At 49.4% G+C, this 21,916-nt stretch overlaps 1 protein-coding gene and 1 pseudogene across 6 annotated transcripts; one reads left to right on the top strand and one right to left on the bottom strand.

Annotated features, from left to right (window-relative positions):
- Window positions 1-372: 372 nt before the first annotated feature.
- Window positions 373-803, bottom strand: LOC146394641 (small ribosomal subunit protein uS12 pseudogene; annotated as a pseudogene).
- Window positions 804-4,677: 3,874 nt separating this feature from the next.
- On the top strand, window positions 4,678-12,116 carry GJB1 (gap junction protein beta 1). 6 transcript variants are annotated; one of them, XM_013986232.3, is made up of 4 exons: window positions 4,678-4,767; window positions 8,253-8,333; window positions 9,123-9,172; window positions 10,610-12,116. In XM_013986232.3, exon 4 carries the CDS (start codon window positions 10,626-10,628, stop codon window positions 11,478-11,480), a length of 855 nt encoding a protein of 284 aa, XP_013841686.1. In that variant the 5' UTR covers window positions 4,678-4,767; window positions 8,253-8,333; window positions 9,123-9,172; window positions 10,610-10,625; the 3' UTR covers window positions 11,481-12,116. The 6 variants fall into 6 exon arrangements, with proteins under 6 accessions (XP_013841686.1, XP_003135211.1, XP_003135212.1 ...); XM_003135163.5 differs by lacking the exon at window positions 9,123-9,172; XM_003135164.5 differs by lacking the exons at window positions 8,253-8,333; window positions 9,123-9,172 and having other exon boundaries at window positions 4,678-7,061.
- Window positions 12,117-21,916: the final 9,800 nt, after the last annotated feature.

A 21,916-nucleotide genomic window follows, 5' to 3' on the forward strand; every position in this document is an offset into this window, starting at 1 on the left:
GAACTTTCTGGAGTCTTTTGCAAGCATACACTCTGTTGGTGCAGTGATTGGACATCAGTGAAATACAGTACCATTCCTCAAAACCCCCCTCCAGGAATTCAGGTCTTCATAAAATACAAAAACCAGGGCAAAATGAATTTCAAACTACAGGGAGTCAATAAGGCAGTGCTTAATACTCTTACTCCCAGGAAATCTATAAGCTCCAAAGAAGCACCACATCACCTTTAGGCTTTACTGTTGGTAGAATGAGTGCACAGTCCTGACCATGTGGGGCAGGTTTTACGATATTTCACACTCAGGTTTTTTTTGGTTTTTGTTTTTTTTTTTTTGGCATATGAAAATTTATTACTATCCTGCTTTTGTCATCAAGACTTAAGATCTTGATCTCTCCTTCTTGCTTTTGTATAAGGCCAAAAGAAAGACATTGGCTACTCTGACAACCTTAAAGCAGACTCCAGGAATGTCACCAACAGCATGACTTTTGTGACCAAATCTAGCAACCAGAACTTCATCATTTTCCTCAGTGAAGTTCAAACAACCATCATTGGGTACAAAGGCTGTAATTTTTTTCCATTCTTGATTAGTTGAACCCTGACACACTTCCTGATGGCAGAATTTGGCTGTTTGGCTTCAACCCCTACTTTTTGAAGCACAATTCCCTTGGCATGAGAAGTGTCTCCAAAAGGGTTGGCCTTCAGGGCTGTGTCCAAATGGGCTTTCTTGTACTGTTTATCGCGCCAATTCTGGTCGCGTCAGTAGCTACGGAGCTTCCTGGCAGTACGAAGACTGCGACACTTGGCCATCCTGCCAGCACCACAGGCCTGAGCAAAAGAGACACTCAGGTTTTTTGAGGGGAAAGGATGAAGCAACTTTGCTTTGTTTTCTGCTCCAAACTGTCCTTAGAGCAAAAGTTACATGCTTAACGTGAAATGAATTGGTGCACTATCTGGGTCCAGTTCTTCAGAAACCTTGGACAAATATTGACAACTCTCCCTACTTGACCTCTTCTAAGAATCTGAATTCCTGAGGCACAAACTCATTCATATAATTATGTGCCCTTTGAGAAGGATTTGTGAAAACCAATATCAATTATGAATACAGGACAACTTCCATCTTTCCCTAGCAGCCCTTACTGGAAAGAGTTTGCATAACCTTCCACAGCCTGAGCTGGGGTGGGGACTTTTGAAATGTTCTGCAGATTTTCAGGATTAGCCATTTCCCTAATCCTATGGACTCATTTGGGAAGAGTGTTTTGCCTGGGTGTCTTAAGCAACATTTACATTGGAAGCTGTCCCCTTTGATTTCTGAGCCATACAGCAGTGCTCTCCTATTGATCAAAGCCATACGAAATGCCACATTTTGTTCTGTAATGAGGCCCTGGGACGGGCTGGATGATGGACTCCACATGCGAGGCAAGGCTGCTGCATACCATCCAGGGAAGCCTCAAGATCGCTGTGTTGAGGCAGCCAGCACCTCTCCTCTCTGGGATGTAGTGAACAGAGCGCCCACAACCTGCTGATTCTGTTGATGAGGTCTGAACCTTTGAACTGCAATGACGTTGCTGATGCGATATGCTCTTAAATAATATTTTCCATTTTCTCCAGCAACTGTCATGGTCCTGAGTGGAACAGGAGTGTGGAAAGCCCTTATTTGGGCTGATGTCTGAGCCCTACCAGAGACAGCAGGCTTATGCCGAGGGCCTCTTATCTTAGAGATTTCAAGATCTAATGAAGAGCTCCCCAAGTGAATCTGAGGAAGTAAACAGGCTGATGTAAAATCTTTTCATATCCCCCCAAACCTCCATTGTAAGAAGAAAGTCTGCTAGGATTCAAGGCAGACTCTGATATGAGCTACTTACCAGGAGCAAATGGATTTGCACTGCTGGCTGTAGTAGGTTTCCTCCTCTCCTCTCCATTTTCCTCCCCTCTTCCCCCCTCCCGTCCTCTCCCTCCTCTCCCCCTCTGCTCTCCCCTTTCCTCGCTCTCGTAGCAGCACCCCGTCCAGAAGATGTGTTCAAGTAGCAATAAACAGAGGACAAGTCGATTCTAGCAAAAGTATTTTTATACAGCTACAAACTACTCTAAAAGACTTCCTGTAGTCTAGAACTACAAGCACCCTAGAGAAACCCTGCCAGAACTCCAAGAAACAATGAGTACACACTGATATTGACCTGTATTTTCCCTTCCTAGGAGCTCTCTCTTCTGGTCAAACAGGTCTGCCCACCATTCCCCAAACACATCTCACAGCTTCCTGTCACCTGGAATGCCTGGCCTCTCCATCTCCTTTATGACCCACATCCAACTCTGCCTCTTCCAATAAAGCCTACTTTTTACTCCTACCTCTGAACGCCTTCTGGCCTCTCATATCTACGTATATCATTTAGGACATACTCCCTTGTTGGAGGTTCTCGGGTACATGTTTCACCTCTTCTGATAGCTGAGAACCGTCTAGACCAGTTCTCACTTAGATTCTCAGTGGCACCAGTATAGAGCTCATCGGCTGTGATGTCACAGTTAAATAAGCTCTGGAGCCAGACGGCCTGGGTTCAAATCTTGCTTTGTCACTTGCTAGCTGGGTGACCTCAGTTATGTCACTTAACCTCTGTGTGCCTTAATTCCCCTGGGACATGGGAATATTAATAACACATACTGCAGGGAGTTCCCATCGTGGTGCAGCGGAAACGAATCCGACTAGGAACCATGGGGTTGCGGGTTCGATCCCTGGCCTTGCTCAGTGGGTTAAGGATCCGATGTTGCCGTGAGCTGTCATATAGGTCAAAGACGCAGTTTGGATCCGGCATTGCTGTAGCTGTGGTATAGGCCAGCAGCAGCTCCAATTCAACCCCTAGCCTAGGAACCTCCATATGCCGTGGGTTCGGCCCTTAAAAAAAAAAAAAAAAAACACATACTGCCAAGGGCTATCTTTTTTCTTTTTTTTTTTTTGGCTGCCCCCACAGCATGTGGGAGTTTCCGGGCCAGGGATTGAACCCATAACACAGCAGTGAGCTGAGCCACAGTAGTGACAATGCTAGGTCCTTAACCTGCTGCACCACCAGGGAACTCCTGCAGAGGACTATTTTGAGGATCAAAGAAATAGTTGCAAAGCACTTTGAACATTGCCTGTCACCCATTAAGTACTCAAGAAATTCTACTCCTCTTTATCCACTCCAACCTGTGCTCTCAGCAGGAATTGCAAAATGCCAAAGAACAGCGTTCAGCCTGTCCCCCAAGGTGTCTAGCTCAATTTTGCCTTGTACCAAGTTTACCATACACTCACAAAAGGAATTCCCTACCTGACTTTATTTTTTTTTTCCCTGCCTGACTTTAAATGTCCTCCCTGCTCTGAGCCCCTTGGCTGGCTGAAGGTTTCTTCCACAGTCACCCAACACAGTTCCTCCTTTCTGTCTCCCAGACATGCCCTGCTCAGTCCTATCTCTGTGCCTTTACTCACACTATTTCTCCTCCCTGGAATGCTAGCCCTAACCTTCCCCTTTCCAACTCCCCGCCCACCATCCTTTACTTCTCCCCTTTAGCCTCACCTCCTCTGGGAAGCCTTCCCTGATTACCTCAAATTTACTCTCCTCTTCCCCTTCTTCAAACCCCCTCAGCAGTCCAAGTCAGAACCATGTAACTGAAGATACACTGATATTTTTCATGGTAACTTCTTGAGTCTCGGTCTCGTCTCCTCAGGAAGTTGATACATTCCTTAAGAAGAGTTGGGATGTTGTCCCTGCTTCTGCCACCTGCCCCTGGCATGTTACCAGTACTGGGAACCCAACAGGTGTCGAGGAAAGACTTATTAATGTACTCAGGGTATGGCCAAGGGAAACCGAGGCTCTGGCTCTTTCTCTCTCTCTGGCAGTGAGCTCTGGCTGGGGTGAAGAGCAGCAGGCAGGGGAACCAGTTTCCAGTGACTTTGCTTATTTTTTCACCGCCACCCAGGCCACAGAATTAGCAGGGTCTTCAGGTAAACCCTCTTTCAAAACTGGGCTGATTCCTCAGTTAATGGTTGACATTCTCTGTTTACCTTAATGATTGCCAAGATCTGTTGCTGCACACGATACACTTTGTGGCTCAACTGCCTTGGCCCTGAGGGTAGAAGGCAATTTTGAAGAGGTTTTAGGGTTCTGGGATGGGATTGGATATATTTTGGTTCACCCCCAGCCACTCAGGACGTGGACGATACCAGAGGGCCAAAGACACCCCAGTACTGCCACATGGGGGAAGAACTGCCATCCCTCACCTTGACCTCAAGGCGTCATTAAGCATTGCCCAGGGCCTCCCTCCCCACCCCCCAGAGTCACGTCAGTTTAGAGGCTGGGAGCTGGAAGGGATGGAAGGGATGGAACTCCGCACAGGAGCCCTCTCTGCAGCTTGCCCACACATTTGCTCTACCTATGGCCAAGGGGTGGGGTAAGGCTGAGGGCTGTTGATGAGCCCAGGTCCAGTTCAGTCTTCCAGATGGGTCAAATATGGGTACATGGCTGACAATGATGCCTCTCTTCCTCTAGGATGGGCCAGTCACTCCAGGCTATGTGATCGGTCTCTCCAAAGCCATTGGGAGCTCAGGGGATCAATCTTATTTAATGATTGTGTGTGGGAGGAGGTAGAGCTGGTTAATGTTTGTCTGGTTCCTCTTGGGCTATGGGCCATATCTGGCTCCAGCCCTGGGCTCTTTGTCCCTCCCCTGGACTGGGCTGACAGTACCTAGTGACATAGTGCAGACACGCCTGCAGACATTCCCTGGGAAAGGGCAAGCAGCAGCCAGGTGAGGAAGCTGGGGGCTGAGGGAAGTGGGCCCCGGGGGGCTGGTGTGGCCCAGGGGGATAGAAGTGGGGGCTGGGGAGAGGCCCGGGTCTTGCCTTCTCTTGGGCTCAGCCTTCAGCCACTTAGATCCCTTCTGTGATTCCCTCTGAGCTCGGCTGAGGCCCCTCCTGCCAGGGGCCAGGCTTGCTTGGTCTCTCTCTATAGCCCCCAACTCTTAGCCTCTTCCCAGTTTGAGTGTTGCTTCTGCTCTCCCTTTTTTTCCCCCAGACAAGAATTCCCCCCATCCGCTTGGGGCCAAATCCCCAGAAAGACTGGAGGGGCCCCCGAGGTGCAGGGTGGCCAAGTTTGCCTCTTTTAAGACGCTTCCTGCCACACAGGCTTAGGGTTTGGTGGGGGCCGCTGGGGCACTGCCAGGTGCTGCTTTCCTTCCCTGATTAGAAGGTAAACCAGGCATGTAACCAACATGGGGGCTGCGGGTCGATGAATACAGTGCACTCAGCAGGCTTAGCGAACCAGCCAGTGCGGCCAAGATTTGGGAGCCTGCGTTTCCATTTTCTTGAAGGAGGCCGGGTGACTCAAGCTGAGCTTGGAGTAACTGACAATTTGGAGATCTAAAGGAAGGGTGGCCCCCCAGCTGTTTGAAAGTTGTTCCAGCTGTTGGGAATGGCACGGCAGAATGCATGGACTTAGAAAATGAGATGAGGAGAGGAGAATAGAGACAAGAGGGAGTTGAATGGAGAGGAGTATAAATGAGGATGCAGCAGAACAATGAAGAAGGGACCCAGGCTTTGGTGAGGGGCCAACATGAGTCCTAATCTGAGCTCCAGCCCTGCCTTACCAGCTGTATACTACGTTACTCAGCTTCTTTGAGCCTCCACTGCCTCCTCTGTGTATTGAAGACAATAACCCACAGCTCGCAGGATTGTTGTGAGGATAAGAGCTGATGAACACACTGCTCCTGGCATAAATGGTGGCTGCTATAAGAAGCCCAAGTAGAGAGCAAGAGGAAGTCAGATAGCTGATGAAGGAGTATGAGGGTATCGTCCAAACAGTGAGTACGGGAGCTAATATTAGCAGGAGTTCTATGGAAAGACCACCGCGGAGCGAGAAAGGAGAAAATTGGAAAGAGCTAGTCTGGCCCTGATGCAAGCCCGGCCACAGAATACATATGGCAGGGCAGAGGGGACAGGGCGGTTGGTCAGTGACTGAGGTGCTGGGGAACCACAGGGTGGAGGCAATGAAGGAAAGCAGAAGAGGAGGTGGGCTGGAGGGGTTTGGTCTTAGCAGCGCCAAACTGACAAAGCCAGGTGGAAATTCAGAAGAAAATCTCAGAGAAAGCCCCCTGTCCTTTCCTGGCCAGAGGCTGCCTGTGCAACAGGGGATGGAGTGTGGGGTCTGAGGCTGAATGTGACCTCATCCAGCTGAGGCAGACCCCTCTTCCCTAAACCCTCCAAAACACAAGAATTTACCATAATTGGAAGGAGGGACCAGGGAAGAGGTGGGGGCGGAATGAGAGAGACAGACTTGATCAATGTTTGAGCAGGTGAGCGTGTACACACTCGCATGTGCAGACACATGTGGGAAGGAGTGTAGATTCTTGAGTTATGGGCCTGGTCTTTGTTAGAACACGATGTCCTTAAAGGAAGGGAGGCTGCCAATGGCAGTGCAATATACAAAGGCTTTGGGGTCAGAGGCAAACAAATTTGAAATTTGCTCTACCATTTAGCAGCAGTGCAGCTGCCACTGAGGCAAGTTATTTCACCTCTCTGAGCCTCAACTTCCTCGTCTGAGAAGTGGGTATAATATTAGTTGAAGGGACAAAGGACAATTGCCTGATTTTGAATGGGGGCTTGGGCAGGTGGGCAAATCTTAATCCGCGGACAAGGCCAGAGTCGTATCTAGTTAAACCCAAGAGCAAAACACGCCTAGAGCAACACAGAGCATATCAATACCTGGACTTTAACCCAAAGTCACAAAAACAGTTTGGATTTCAAAATCAGTTAACTCTCCTGGATGTTTATGAAATAAAACCCTTGAGGTATTGATGTTGACATAGGGATCAGCTCTTCTTCCAAAAGGAGAGGAAAAATTGAGATCCCAGTGCCCACACAAGGGTCCTCAGGGCCTCAAAGTGAGTGCGTGGCTATGTCCCAGAGGCTCGAGAGGATGAGGGGCGGAGAGCTACAAGTACCTAGAAACTCAGAGGTGGCCAGGCTGTCTGTGGGGCACCCTGAGGGGCAGAGAGAGGAGAACAGCTGAATTTGCTTGGGCGTTTGAGGAAGCAGCCGGAGAAAGGTAAGGAAGCTTACCTTAAAAACAGAACAAATCCGGAGGCAGCTGAAAGTCCTGGGAAGGGGGGAAAGGAAAAGAGGTGTCAGTTATAGGAAAGGGGAGAAGGGCAAGAGGAGAATAAAAGTCCAACCAGTCTTGAATCTCTCTGGTCCTAAAAACACTCATAGAGGGGTTCCCGTCGTGGCTCAGTGGTTAACGAACCTGACTAGTGTCCGTGAGGACATGGGTTCAATCCCTGGCCACGCACAGTGGGTCAAGGATCCGGCGTTGCCGTGAGCTGTGGTGTAGGTCACAGACATGGCTCGGATCCCGCGTTGCTGTGGCTCTGGCAAAGGCCGGCAGCTACAGCTCCGATTAGACCCCTAGCCTGGGAACCTCCATATGCCACTAAAAAGACACACACACACATACACACACACACACACACACAACACACACACACACACACACACACACATCACACTCATAGAAAGAAAAAACGATCATCGTAGCCGAGGGGGCAAAGCTTACTGGAAAGAGTATGGACTACGGAGTCAGCGTGACCTGGCTCAAATCCCAGCTCTGTCACGTACTCACTGCATGACCCTTGTGACCCTAGGATAAGCCCCTTCAGCTTGCTTTACCTCAGTTTCCTCATCTGGGACATGAAGATCACAGATAACACCTACCTCTCGGAGTGGTTCTGAGATTTACATGAGATCATGTGCGTGCGAGGGGCTGGCATAAAACAGGTGCTCAGGAAATGATTCTTCTTAATCAGGGTCTTAGACCTCCTAGTTTTTTGTTTGTTTGTTTTGTTTTGTCTTTTTTTAGATCTGCGTTTGAGGCATATGGAAGTCCCCAGGCTAGGGGTCAAATAGGAGCTGCAGCTGCCAGCCACAGCCACAGCCACAGCAATGCCAGGTCCTTAACCCACTGAGCAAGGCCCAGGATGGCACTCTCATCCTCACCGATACTAGTGGAGTTCGTTGTTACCACTGTGCTGCCATAGGAACTCCCTCGATCATCTGTTTTTGAACCTAACACATCTCATTGGATGAAGCATTTCTTTCCATGCTCTCCTCTATCAGCTCTGCCTTCAGAATCCCAGGCTTGGGAGGAAGGGCACCTGTGTCCCTGTTTTTCCCACACTGGTTTAGGCCCACAGCATGGATGGACTGACACTTTTTTTTTTTTTTTTTTGGCCAAATGAAGAAATCTTGCTCAAAGAAGTGATCTATGGGAGTTCCCGTCATGGCTCAGCGGTTAACGAATCTGACATCCATGAGGACGCAGGTTTGATCCCTGGCCTCGCTTAGTGGGTTAAGGACCCGGTGTTGCCATGAGCTGTAGTGTAGGTTGCAGACGCGGCTTGGATCCCGTGTTGCTGTGGCTGTGGTATAGGCTGGCAGCTACAGCTCCGATTAGACCCCTAGCCTGGGAATCTCCATATGCTGCAAGTGTAGCCCTAGAAAGCAAAAAAAAAAAGTGATCTATGTCCCATGGATGTTCCCTTTGTCCCATAGTTTCTTTCATTCCCTTCCCCAAATTTTTCTAGTTGCAAATATCCTGCCCTTTCCCCTACAACAGAGAGAACCACCCAGAATGGGATGTGGGGCTCCTGCCACAACCACTGCCCCTGTGTCCCCGCCTGTGTGTTCTCATAGCAAGTTCCCGGCTTCCAGCACCATCTCCTTACAACTTAAGGGCAGAAGTGGTGGGAGGTAGAGGGAGGCCTTCTTGGCCTGCCTAAGGGACAGAGGGGAATTTCTTCCCTAGAGCAACTGGCAAGCTCAGGAAACCAGGAGTTACAATGTACACTTGACTTGGGGGGCAGGGTAGCAATGGAACAGTCTGTTCTATCTCAGACAGACACTATAGGTCAACAACAGCATTGGAAGGGAAAAAAGAAGGATATTGGGTTTGGCAGACCACTTAGTTCCCCCAAAGCCACGTTGTTTTCTCTTCCTGATAAGGTTTTTACTTCCCTTGATCACCAACTATGAAATTGGAGCTGGGCTAAGGACTTTTGCAGGTTGCTTCATTGAACCTCACAATAACCCTGGCTATTAACTCCATTTGTAGATGAGCACGCAGACTCAAGAGGTTTAGTAACTAGCCCAAAGGCACAGTAGGTAAAGAACCAGGATTCAAACCCAAAACTCTTACCTATTCCATCTTCTAACCTTCTGTTTGCTTGATTAACTTTTCCTTTCTCCCTCTGGCTTGTCCTCACCTGGCCACCCTCTCTATGGGTTCGGTTTCCTGAAGCTCAAGGAGGGATAGTCAGGGTTTGCTCCATGACACCAGAGTTGGAATGCACCCACAGGTCAGCAGCTTCCACGTTGCTTGTGCTTTTATGGGTAGCATTAGCCTTGGCCTTTGTTGTTGTTGTTACTGTTGTTGTTAATGGCTAGCCTTCCCTTTTGAGAACACCGTCTGCAAAAGCACAAAGAGTATACCATGCAAAGAGCCGAGACTTCTGCTTCGGGTACTTTTGTGTTTCAGCCTACTCAGACACTTCAGCTGTGTGACCTTGAGTGAGTTACTGAACTCCTCTGAGCTTCAGCTTCCTCAGCTGGAAAGACTTGCAGTCCTTCTAAGGCTTGCTAAGTGGGTCAAAAGAAAGAATGTATGGGAAAACGCTTAGCACAGTTCCTGGCTTAATGAATGTGAGCTCCCTTCCTGAACCTCAAGCTCACCCATACCCAGGAAGGGAGCTAAGCCTAGGAAAAATCCTGCTGAATCTGTTTCTAGTAGGGTCATGGGAGAGGGCCTCAGCCCAGAGCCTCCTGGTCCCCTGGGGTCCCCTCTTACATGCGCACCTGTCTTTGTCCCATTTCCACTCCCCCGCCCCCATCATGGCCATTCTTCTGGTGGGGCTATGGGGCGGGTGCGGCGATGGACCGGGCGGGCACAGAACAGGTGGGTGCAGGCTGGGTGTCCGGCGCTGGGACACAAGTGCTCTGTGTGTAGGGTGGGCGGAAGTCAGGGCGTTTGATCTGAATTCTAAAGGGCGTTGTTCAGAGCCCCACAAAGGTCCCATTGTGCAGACACTGGGTATAAAGCAGCATATGACTCCCCAGCACCGGGCGGTGATGAATTGGGACGCAGGCGCGGACCCAGGGACCACTCCCCCTGCACAGACATGAGACCATAGGGGACCTGTCTGGGTGGCCTCAGGGATAGGCGCTCCCCAAGGTAACGGGGCTTTGTTGGTTTTGCCCCAGGTCCAGGCTTAAGGAGCTGGGGGAAGGGGAGCTAAAGAGGATGGCTGATGGCAGAACAAAATGGGCCTGGCAAAGAAGGGCAGGAGAGGAAAGAATGTTGGATGGAAGAGAAGAAGGGAGATGGGGTTCAGGGAGGTCAAGTTAGCAAATGAGCAAGGAGGAGGAGGAGGAGGAGAGGCTGGCAAGGGAGAGGGGGTGGTGAGGAAAGCTATGACTGTCCTGCTTCCTTTCTTGTCACTGGCTCTTGGCAGGGGTGAGGGGGGTGTCAGGCAGTGTTAGTTATGGTGCCTGGCTTTCCGCCCCAGCCTTCTGACAGCTTGCTCTGTGGCTCGTGTTTTACAGGTGTGAATGAGGCAGGATGAACTGGACAGGTCTGTACACCTTGCTCAGCGGCGTGAACCGGCATTCTACTGCCATTGGCCGAGTATGGCTCTCAGTCATCTTCATCTTCAGAATCATGGTGCTGGTGGTGGCTGCAGAGAGTGTGTGGGGTGATGAGAAGTCTTCCTTCATCTGCAACACCCTCCAGCCTGGCTGCAACAGCGTCTGCTACGACCACTTTTTCCCCATCTCCCATGTGCGTCTGTGGTCTCTGCAGCTCATCTTGGTTTCCACCCCAGCTCTTCTAGTGGCCATGCACGTGGCTCACCAGCAGCACATAGAAAAGAAAATGCTGCGACTTGAGGGCCATGCCGACCCCCTCCACCTGGAGGAGGTGAAGAGGCACAAGGTCCACATCTCAGGGACGCTGTGGTGGACCTACGTCATCAGCGTGGTCTTCCGGCTGCTGTTCGAGGCCGCCTTCATGTACGTCTTTTATCTGCTCTACCCTGGCTACGCCATGGTGCGGTTGGTGAAGTGTGAGGCCTACCCCTGCCCCAACACAGTGGACTGCTTCGTGTCCCGCCCCACCGAGAAGACCGTCTTCACCGTCTTCATGCTGGCCGCCTCCGGCATCTGCATCATCCTCAATGTGGCCGAGGTGGTGTACCTCATCTTCCGGGCCTGTGCCCGCCGAGCCCAGCGCCGCTCCAATCCGCCTTCCCGCAAGGGCTCGGGGGGCTTCGGCCACCGCCTCTCACCTGAATACAAGCAGAACGAGATCAACAAGCTGCTGAGCGAGCAGGACGGCTCCCTGAAAGACATACTGCGCCGCAGCCCCGGTACCGGGGCTGGGCTGGCGGAGAAGAGCGACCGCTGCTCAGCCTGCTGATGCCACAGACCAGGCAACCTCCCATCCTGCCCCTCCACCCTGGCCCCGGGCTGCCCCTCCTTCTCCCCTGCCGGCTGGCTGAGCAGGCCTCTGCCTGCGAGGGATTTGCTCCATCAAAACCCTCCTTCCCTTCCTCCTAGGGCCTTCCGCCTCAGGGGCTGAAGGGGTGGGGAGCTGGAGGCCACCCACGCCAGTGCTCAAGGCTACTGGGGGTGCGGGCAGCTCTCTTGGCCCGTATCCCTTCCTCTTCCCTCCCCCTCTCCCTGGGACCCTGGGGACCAGAGGTAGGATGCTCTGACAGCATCTCCAATTATGAAACTAATCTTAACCCTGTGCTGTCAGATACCCTATTTCTGGAGTCACATCAGTGGGGAGGGAGGTGGGCACATGGAGTGGAGGGAGGGTGCTGTGGACGTGTGGGTGGAGAAGGGAGGGTAGCCAGTGCCAGAAAAGGAGGCACAGTGCTTCGCCGAAGGCCACTGAGGAAAAGGAGGACAGGTCTGGGACAGAGGATCTAGGGAGGGAAAAGCAGGCAGATAAGGTGGAGGGGGGATTGGTCAGGGCCACCTTAGCCTCTAGTCCCCAAGGCCTCTCTCTGCCTTAAATGTTACACATTAAACAGGATTTTACAGTAAATGAAGAGGTGGCTTGTGTGTTTGTGAAGTTCTTTCTCCTGCAACCTCTGACCTCCCCCTGGATGAGCTGGCCTTGGCTTTTTGCTGATCAAGAAAGGAATGGGCAAAAAGAATAGCGATGGGAGTAGCTGAGCCGCAAAGGAGGGAACCGCTGTTACCCTGGCTGGGGTGGGCAAAACTAGGCCCTGAGCTGTTTGCTCCTATTTATTTTGTTGTTGTTGTTTTGTTTTGTTTTTCATTTTTTAATAACAGCTTTATTGGGCTCTAATTCACTTACCTCTCCCTCTGATTTGATTCTTTTCATCCATTTTAAGTATGCTGTTTATTGAGTTTTGGTAGTTGTGTGCAGTTTTATAAACATGACCAAAATCCATTATAAAACATCTACATTACCTCAGAAAGTTTCCTCGGGCCCCTTCTTCTGATTTTAAACAGATTAAAATGACAACTCCATCTGGAGAGACAAGAAATGAGAGAGAAGTTTCGCAAGTCTGAGAGGGAAGCCTACCACCCCTTGGAGAGGCCCATCCCCTGCACTCCTGGGAGAAATAGGTCCCGTTCTCCATCCTCCCTCAGAACTCAGTGTTCACTGCGTATAGATGGTCCGCAAGCCACCCACTGGGTTGCGTGGTGACTTTGACCCCTTTCCTCAGACATAGTCCCATATTGTACCCTCTTCCCCAGTTCCCTTCCCTCAGGAATCAATCCCTCCCACCCCAGAGAGGCCTCCAGCACAGGTCAACCATTTCATAGTAGCAGTTTCCTGGCCAGTATCACTTGCTTAAGCATCAGGTAGCCTCCTGCCCTCAGTCAGCTGTGGTGGGAAGAGCCCCAGACTGGAACTTGATAAGGCTGGGTTCAAGCCATGGTTCTGTCACTTACTAGCAAGGCATTTGCTTCTTCCAGGTTCAGTTTCCTTGTGAATAGGGCTGGCCTAGCACCTCTGTGAGCCCTCTTTACCACTCTGGGCTCCCCAGACCTCCAAAGGGCTTTCCTGGTCTCATGAGGGTTCCCTGTCACAGAGTCACTGCCCTCACCAATGGTCCCTCAGAGTAAGAGTTTCCCCCACACTAAGTTCCTCCTCTCAGCTTCCCTACCTCAGAAAAAAGCATTTGCCACTCCCTCTCAGAGAATGCTGACTCTCTGTGGGAAGTATATCAGAAAGGAAGAGAAAATCAGGCATAATCTTATCAGAATTGTTCTCTAGAAACAGTCTTTTTCCTTCAGACAGCTAGCATGGAAGGTTTCCTCATTCAAAGAGGTTTCTGCTTTGGAAAAGAAAGGGGAGAGTAAGTATTCTTTTCCCACATACTCAGCAATCCTGAGAGACAGCTTCCCCCTCTCTTAAAAGAGAGACATTCCTTTCCTTCAAGAAATTTCCTTCCTCAGAAACCCTACAGCATACCCTGTCAGAGGAGAGGTCCCCACCCCCTCATGGTGGAGGAAATTTCTTTTCTTATTGAAATCCATTGCCCCCCCCCACACACACACCACAACACAACAAATAACAGCATCTCCTTTCTGTCCAAAAGGCCCTGGAGAGAAAGGTTTTCTTTTTAAAATTCCGTCCTGGTTCCACAAAAGAATCTCATGCCCTTTCCACATGGAGAAATGTTAAATCCATCACCTCAGAAATCTAGTTTCTCTTCAAAAGATTCTACAAATCCTGGTTAGAAAGAGTTTCCAACTCCAGATCAAGGCTTTCCTCTCCAGGGGGCAGTGGTGGGACAATTAGCTTCTAGGCTGTGTGTTTCAGTCAAAAGGAGAACAGTTACACTCGAGTCCTGTGAACCAGGTGGGAGCAGGCCAAAGGAACCTTGAGGAGCCGGTGTACACAATATAGTAAGGAGGGAGGAGCGTGTGTCAGGCTAACCCCAGAACTGATTTTTTTTTTTCTAGGACCACACCCACAGCATATGGAGGTTCCCAGGCTAGGGGTCTAATGGGAGCTGTAGCCGCCAGCCTATGCCAGAGCCACAGCAAAGCAGGATCCAAGCCAAATCTGTGACATACACCGCAGCTCAAGGCAATGCTAGATCCTTAACCCACTTTGTGAGGCTAGGGATCGAACCTGCAACCTCATGGTTTCTAGTCAGATTCATTAACCACTGAGCCATGACGGGAACTCCTGATTTTTTTTTTTTAATCTTTTTAGGGCCACATCCACTGCATATGGAAGTTCCCAGGCCTGCGCCACAGCCACAGCAGTGCCAGATCTGAGGTGTGTCTGCGACCTAGGCCGCAGCTCAGGGTAATACCGGATCCTTAACCCACTGAGCAAGGCCAGCGATCGAACTCGCGTCCTCCTGGATACTAGTCAGGTTCATTACCACTGAGCCACGATGGGAACTTCAGGGCTGATTTTTTTAAATTTGCGGCTGTATAAAGGAGAAGTAAAAGGCAAATGGGGTTTAGTACCTGCCCCACAGTAGACAAGATGGCGATGGAATTTGGAGACCTGGTTCTCCATTTATTAGCTCTATCCCCTTAGACACACGTTACACTTGCCCTCTCCAAGTCTTGGCTTCCTCATCTGCAATATAGGGTTGATGATAACCTCTCTACCCCCTGCAAAGAGCTTTTCTGAGACTCAAATGAGATGTGTTCAAAAGTTATACACTGAAAAGTAGGGGACAATTCGTATCACTGAGACCACAGCCTTAGGGCATGCTGGAACTCACAATGAGCCAAGAAGGAGTGAGGCTGGTTCTGCTAGTGGAAGGAACTTGGCAGCCATAGGGTTGTCTCCCCCAGGGAGCAGTCCAAACAACAAAGTCCAGGAGATGTTGCAAACTTCCCTTGAGCATGATCCATATTCAATATTCAAGGAGTCTGATCCAAGGACAGGAAAGGCCTAGTAACAGGAGTTTCTTGCACTCTTTCATGGTACTGGTACTTCTGGGGACATTTATGGTTCTTTAGAGGCAGAGATACCAGGAGCTAGGGGCAAAGGAACAGAGTCAGCTCCTAGATGAAGGGACTGGCCAAACTGGGAGAGTAGTCAAGGCCCCCAGGCAGCAGAGTTGGGATTTGAAAGCAGGCTGCAGTCTCCATAGAGAATTGGCATGGCAACTATGAACTGATTCAGATGCCCAATCAGATAGCCTGGGTGCACACAGTGGTGGCTAGAGGGGAATGCTTGCTCCATTTACTGATTCCACAATACTTAAGTGCCAGACTTGACCTGTGAGAGAGAAGGGGCTCTAAAAGCCCATCAAGCTGGGCTCCCTTTGATTGCTGGCCAAGGCCAGTCTGAACCTGTCAGGTGGGGAAAGGATTGGGGCATTCTAGGGAGGGGGGATAAAGCAGACAGAAAACACACAGATATCTGAAAGGGTGTGGTATTATCTGACTCTTCAGAGTCAGATAACTAATCTGCTATGGAGGATTTGAGGACTAGAATGGCTAGAGGGGAGGTAGGAAAGATAAACTATGACCAGCTTATGATGGGGAGTTAAGACTGTCCTATGGATGGTGAAAACCATTAAGGGTTTTGAGTAGGGGCGTGCCACCTCTGGATTTGCAGTTTGGGAGCTCACTTTGGTGGCTGCAGAGAGAGTGGATTGGGGATTGGTAAGATGAGAGGCTATGGAGCTATGGCAAAAGCCCAGGTGGGTCCTGTGGGAAGACAGTGGCAGGAGGAATAAGAGTAGACAAATGTGAGCAATAGTTTGGATGGAGAACCACCACCAGGACTTGTCTGAGAGAGAGGAAATGGAGGGGCCAAAGAGAATTTGTTGGTTTCTTTCCCGTTCCTTGACTGGCAGACCCCTAATCATTCAAGACTCTGCTCAGAAGTCATCTCCTGGAGTTCCCTGGTGGCTCAGCAGGTTAAGGGCCTGGCATTGTCACTGTTGCGGCACAAGTTCAATACTTGACCCGGGAACTAATGCATGCTGCAGGTGCAGCCAAAAAAAAAAAGTCATTTCCTATGTGAAGGCTTCAACTTTCTTCTCACCCCTCCCCCCAAGCCCCTCAGAGAGAATGAGTCCCCCCCCATTCTGAATTCCCACAGGATATTGTAGTGTCCCTTGATTAGAGCGCTTACCAAATTGTATGGTAATTACTGGCCTAACCAGAATACATAGTAGGTGCTTAGCCTATTGAATGGAGGGCTATAGGGGAGAAGATATAGGCACATACGAAGTTCAGTCTTAAAAGAGTAGAGGGCTTCCCTGGTGGCCTAGTGGTTAAGGATTCAGCATTGTTACTACTATGGCATGGGTTTGATCCCTGGCCTGGGAACTTCCACATGCCGTGGGTATGGCTAAAAAAGAAAAGGGTAGAGTGTGTTCTAGACCAAAGAATGCCTGGGATGGGGGGTGGGGGCATAGTAGGAGACGAGACTGGCAAAGCAGGTTGGGGCCAGGTCATGAAGGGTCTCACATGCTGTGCATAGAAGTTTGCACAGGAGTTTGAACTCTCAGCTATCATGTATAGGAAACTTTCTTTTCAAAAAGTTAGGCCCCTGCTATGGACTTGTAGGCAATTTCCATACTCATCATCATAGGCAGACTGTGGAGATCTTGAGGAGATCCAGGTCGGGGTGGACCTTCACATAAAATGATGCATTAAGGTTGATAGTGAACTATGGAAGAAAGGGCAGAGCGATTTGACAGTAGACTTTAAAGAGAAAGGGTAATTTACTCAGGATGGTGACAAATTGTTCTCCATGTCAATTGAAGCCCCTTCAAAAAATCAGTATAGGAGGTCCCGTCATGGCTCAGTGGTAACAAACCCAACTAGGATCCATGAGCGTGAGGATGTGGGTTTGATCCCTGGCCTTGCTCAGTGGGTTAAGGACCTGGCATTGCCATGAGCTGTGGTGTAGGTCGAAGAGGCAGCTTCGATCTGGTGTTGCTGTGGCTGTGGTGTAGGCCGGCAGCTGTGGCTCTGGTTTGACCCCTAGCCTGGGAACTTCCATATGCCTCAGGTGCGGCCCTAAAAAAAAAAAAAAAAGGCAAAAAATCAGTATAGTAAATTGACTTTCGCCAAGTTACTTAGTCTCTCTGTGCCTCAGTTTCCTCTTCAGTAAAATAGAGATTATAATACTACCTATGTCACAGGGCTGTAGTGAGGATCAAATGCATTAATTACATACAAAGCACTCAGAACAGTGCCTACTCCATAGGGAGTTCTGTACAAGGGTGTGCTGTTTTTATTTCCTCTCACCATCTTTGCCCTCCTCCGATGCACCAGCTCTTTCAAAAATTGAGCTAATGGGGTTCCCGTTGTGGCTCAGTGGTTAATGAACCTGACTAGTGTCCATAAGGATCTGGGTTTGATCCTGGCCCTGCTCAGCGGGTTAAAAAGCAAAAATAAATAAATAAATAAAGTCAAAAAACTGACCTAAACTTTTTAAAATTTTTTTAAGGGCCAGATCCTTAACCCACTTAGTGAGGCCAGGGATCAAACCCGTATCCTCATAGATCCTAGTCGGTTTGTTAATCACTGAACCACAATGGGAACTTTCCTCTGAGCTAAACTCTGTCTCACCCTGTTAACATGCTTTCTTGACTGTCAAGTTGTCGACTGCTGTGTGTGTGTGCTGAAGTAGGCAAGACTGCATGTTTCCACACACATGCAGCAATACATATGGCCACATTCGGATAGAAGTGGAAGGATGGCTGTGGGAGGGTGTCTTAACTATTAATGTAATTTTAATGAAAAAGATGTATCTTAGTCATAATAGTCTGAAACTTTATTCTTAGAGTTAGAAATAACTTAGGTGGATGAAAGGAAAAGAGACTGTTTATGGAGCCCCCAGTATGAACCAGATTTGGTCCTAAATCAAGCACTTACATACATCAACTTGGTGATGGCAAGGTAGCTATTACTATACCCATACTTGAAGATGAGGAAATGGAGGTTTGGAGAGGTTAAGTAATATGTCCAGCTGAAGACTGCCGAGCTAGAATGAACACTTAGGCTTAGTCTCATCCAAAACCTATGCTGTCTATTCTATACCAAAGTAACCCTTCTAGGAATTCCCATCGTGGCACAGCAGAAATGAATCCGACTAGGAACCATGAAGTTTCAGGTTCGATCCCTGGCCTCGCTCAGTGGGTTTGCTGTGAGCTGTGGTGTAGGTCACAGAGGCAGCTCGGATCTGGCGTTGCTGTGGCTGTGGTGTAGGCCGGCAGCTGTAGCTCCGATTCGACCCCTAGCCTGGAAACCTCTGTATGCCACACCAGGGCCCTAAAACAAAAACAAAAACAAAACAAAAGAAACAACCTAACAACAAAGTAACCATTCTACATTGCCTTAGGAATTGTTTCATGATAGAGGGATAAGGTGGGGGAAGGTCAATAAGATCTGAAAATATTAAACTGCAAGTGTGTGTTTGGGGGTCCCTAAGGATAAGAGAGAGGAGTGAAAATTGAGGAAGCGGCTGCCCTGTGCTCAGATAGGGAAGGGCAGTCTGGAGGGAGAGGGCTCCTGCTTCTCCAGAGATCTCTGCCTGGAGCAGGATCCACATGCTATCCATCTCTGGGAAGCAGGGCAATGTGGGGGAGTGCAGGGAAGATGGGGAGAGAGAGGTATTCAGAACCCCTACACTTCAAACTCCTAAATGAAGATAAGCTTCTGAAATTTCCACCACTTCTCTCCCTTAACCTCAGGGATCTCAAATGCACCCTTGGTTTCCCAGCAGTTTTCTTGCCCCTTTCTCTCCCCTCCCCACCTTCCCTTCAAGGGGCAAAGCCTTTCCTTCCACGATTAGAGATAAAAGGCTTCAAAAGCAGATACCTTGGAGGATTAATGCCAACAAAAATTCATTCATACTAAAATATAATCAATTCACCAACAAAGACAGTCTAGCAGTTCGGCTTCCCAAATCTTTCTCAAGTCCATTTCCTCCTCAGCATTCCCATCACGCTGCTGCCTTCCTTTGGGCCTTGAAATTATCTCCTAACTGATAACGTGGACAATAAAAGCTAATGTTTATTAGCTTCTTGAGTGCTGGGCACTGTGCTAAATAGCATCTCCCTTAATCCTCACCATTCATGGAGGTAAGTACCACTATTGTCCCCAATTTACAGATGAGGAAACAGGCCTGCATAGGTTAATTAACTTGCTCAGGCCAAACAGCTAAAAAAGGAAGGGCTGAGCCAGGGATCTGGAACTCACCTGCCAGATGCCTTAGGCAAAGCACATAACCTTTCTGTGCCACTGGCTTCCTGTAAGTGGCCTCCCGGGTTTCTTCTGCACCCAGTCCTCCTCAGCTCACCCAGGCATGCTAGAGTCACTTTAAAACATGAAGCTGGGAATTCCCTTTGTGGCGCAGAAAAAACAAATCCGACTAGTATCTGTGAGGATGCAGGTTCAATCCCTGGCCTCGCTCAGTGGGTCAGGGATCTGGTGTTGCTGTAAGCCATGGTGCAGGTCACAGATACGGCTCCGACTCTGCATTGCTGTGGCTATGGTGTAGGCTGGCAGCTGTAGCTCCGATTCAATCCCTACCCTGGGAACTTCCATATGCCACAGGTGCGGCCCTAAAAAGAAAAAAAAAATTGAAGCCAAAGCCTATCCTGCCGATTCTTTGTGAAAATCTTCTAATGGCTTTCTACTACTTTGAGGATAAAGTGTGACTGTTTCAGTTAGCCAGGACTCAGGGGTTTCCCAGGATGCTGGACTTTCATTGCCAGAACTGGGAAGGTCCTCGGCAAACTGAGATGGTTGGATGCTCTAGCAGGGCACAGGGTTGGATGCTTTTCACAGCCTGATCCCTGTTTCCCCAGCACCACCTCCCACCACTCCTCACCCTTTTTACTGTGCCCTCTCCACCTCCTCTGCAGCCCAACCTGAAGACATGCTGAGCTCTCTCAAAAGGTAACTCCATGCCTTTGTGCATACTGACCCCACCACCTCTGCTCTGCCCAACAAACTACCCATACTTCATGAGAACACAGCTCCCACATCACCTCTGTGGCCTTTTTCTTTCTTTCTTCATTTTGGCCACACGCACAGCAAGCAGAAGTTCCAGGCCACAGCAATGACCTGAGCCACAGCAGTGACAATGCCAGATCCTTAACCCACTGAGCCACCAGTGGGCCTTCTTGATTTCCTGGTCCAGAATGAATAACAATTACCTTCTACCTTGGACATTTTTTTTTTGTCTTTTTGTCTTTCCTAGGGCTGCACTCACAGCATATGGAGGTTCCCAGGCTAGGGGTCTAATCAGAGCTGCAGCCACCGGCCTACACCAGAGCCACAGCAACGAGGGATCTGAGCTGCGTCTGCCTACACCATAGCTCACAGCAATGCCAGATCCTTAACCCACTGAAGAGAGGCCAGGGATCGAACCTGCAACCTCACGGTTCCTAGTCGGATTTGTTAACCACTGAGCCACGATGGGAACTCCTACCTTGGACATTTTATTGGCAAGGAGTCTTCTCTAGGGTCCAACTAGGGTGAGGCAATCAAGGTTCCTAGGGTGCAGAAAAAAATTTTTTTTTTTTTTTGCTTTTTAGGGCTGCCCCTGTGGCATAGGGAAGTCCCCAGGCTAGGGGTCGAATTGGAGCTGTAGCTACCAGCTATGCCACAGCCACAGTGACACAGGATCTGAGCTGTGTCTGCGACCTGCAGCATAGCTCACGGCACTGCTGGATCCTTAACCCTCTGGGCGAGGCCAGGGATTTAAGCCACATCCTCATGGATCCTAGTTGGGATTGTTAACCACTGAGCCATGAAGAGAACTCCATAGGGTACAAAATTTAAGGAGGCATTCAAACTTTCAGGGTTGCTCAAATGCCAACCCTGTGCTCGAATAATCCCGGCAGTGAGTACCTCCTTAGACTTTGCACCCTTAGGATCTTGATGCCTCACCCTAGTCTCAGCCCTGATCGTATCAGATTAGGGACTTCTCAAGAACAGACCCCAAGCTCTTACTCATCTTTGTATCCCCAGTGATTAGCACAAGGCTGGGCACAGAGTGGAAATACAGTTGAACAAATGACATCAAACCCTTCTCTGTTCCAATAGAAGGAGGTAGAAGAGTCTGATGGCTTTGGGCCCTGCTGAGAATGGGAGAAGGAGAAAGCAAATTAACAGGCTTCATCCTGGCCTGTGGTATGAGGATAGCTTTCCATCAGGTGCTTCTACCTTTGGCACCTGGCAGATTTGGGGCTCCTCCTACTTCTCCGATCTCTTCTTCTCAGTTCCTTTTGCTGGTTAACCTGAGATATTTTCCAAGATACCATTTTTTGGTCCTCTTCTCTCTTCATTTTCTCCTGAATGATCTTGTCCACTCCTAGAGCTTCAGCTAGGAGCCCTTTGCAGATGACTTCTAAATTGATACCACATGCATTATGCTAAGGGAAACAAGTCAGACAGAAAGACAAATATTGTGTGATCTCACATACATGTGCAATCTAAAAAAGCCAAACTTGGAGTTCCCATCGTGGCGCAGTGGTTAACGAATCCGACTAGGAACCATGAGGTTGCGGGTTCGATCCCTGCCCTTGCTCAGTGGGTTAATGATCCGGCGTTGCTGTGAGCTGTGGTGTAGGTTGCAGATGCAGCTGGGATCCCGCGTTGCTGTGGCTCTGGCATAGGCCGGTGGCTACAGCTCCGATTCGACCCCTAGCCTGGGAACCTCCATATGCCGCAGGAGCGGCCCAAGAAATAGCAACAACAACAACAAAAGACAAAAAATAAATAAATAAATAAATAAATAAAAAAGCCAAACTTGGAGTTCCCGTTGTGGCTTAGTGGTTAATAAGCCCGACTAGTATCCATGAAGATTTGGGTTCAATCCCTGGCCTCACTAAGTGGCTTAAGGGATCCATTATTGCCGTTAGC

The sequence above is a fragment of the Sus scrofa genome, chromosome X (assembly GCF_054392235.1).
Source record: "Sus scrofa isolate SSC_HxYL_T2T_F1_AM1 chromosome X, Sscrofa_HxYL_maternal_Yorkshire_Landrace_v2.0, whole genome shotgun sequence".
Taxonomy (NCBI): domain Eukaryota; kingdom Metazoa; phylum Chordata; class Mammalia; order Artiodactyla; family Suidae; genus Sus; species Sus scrofa.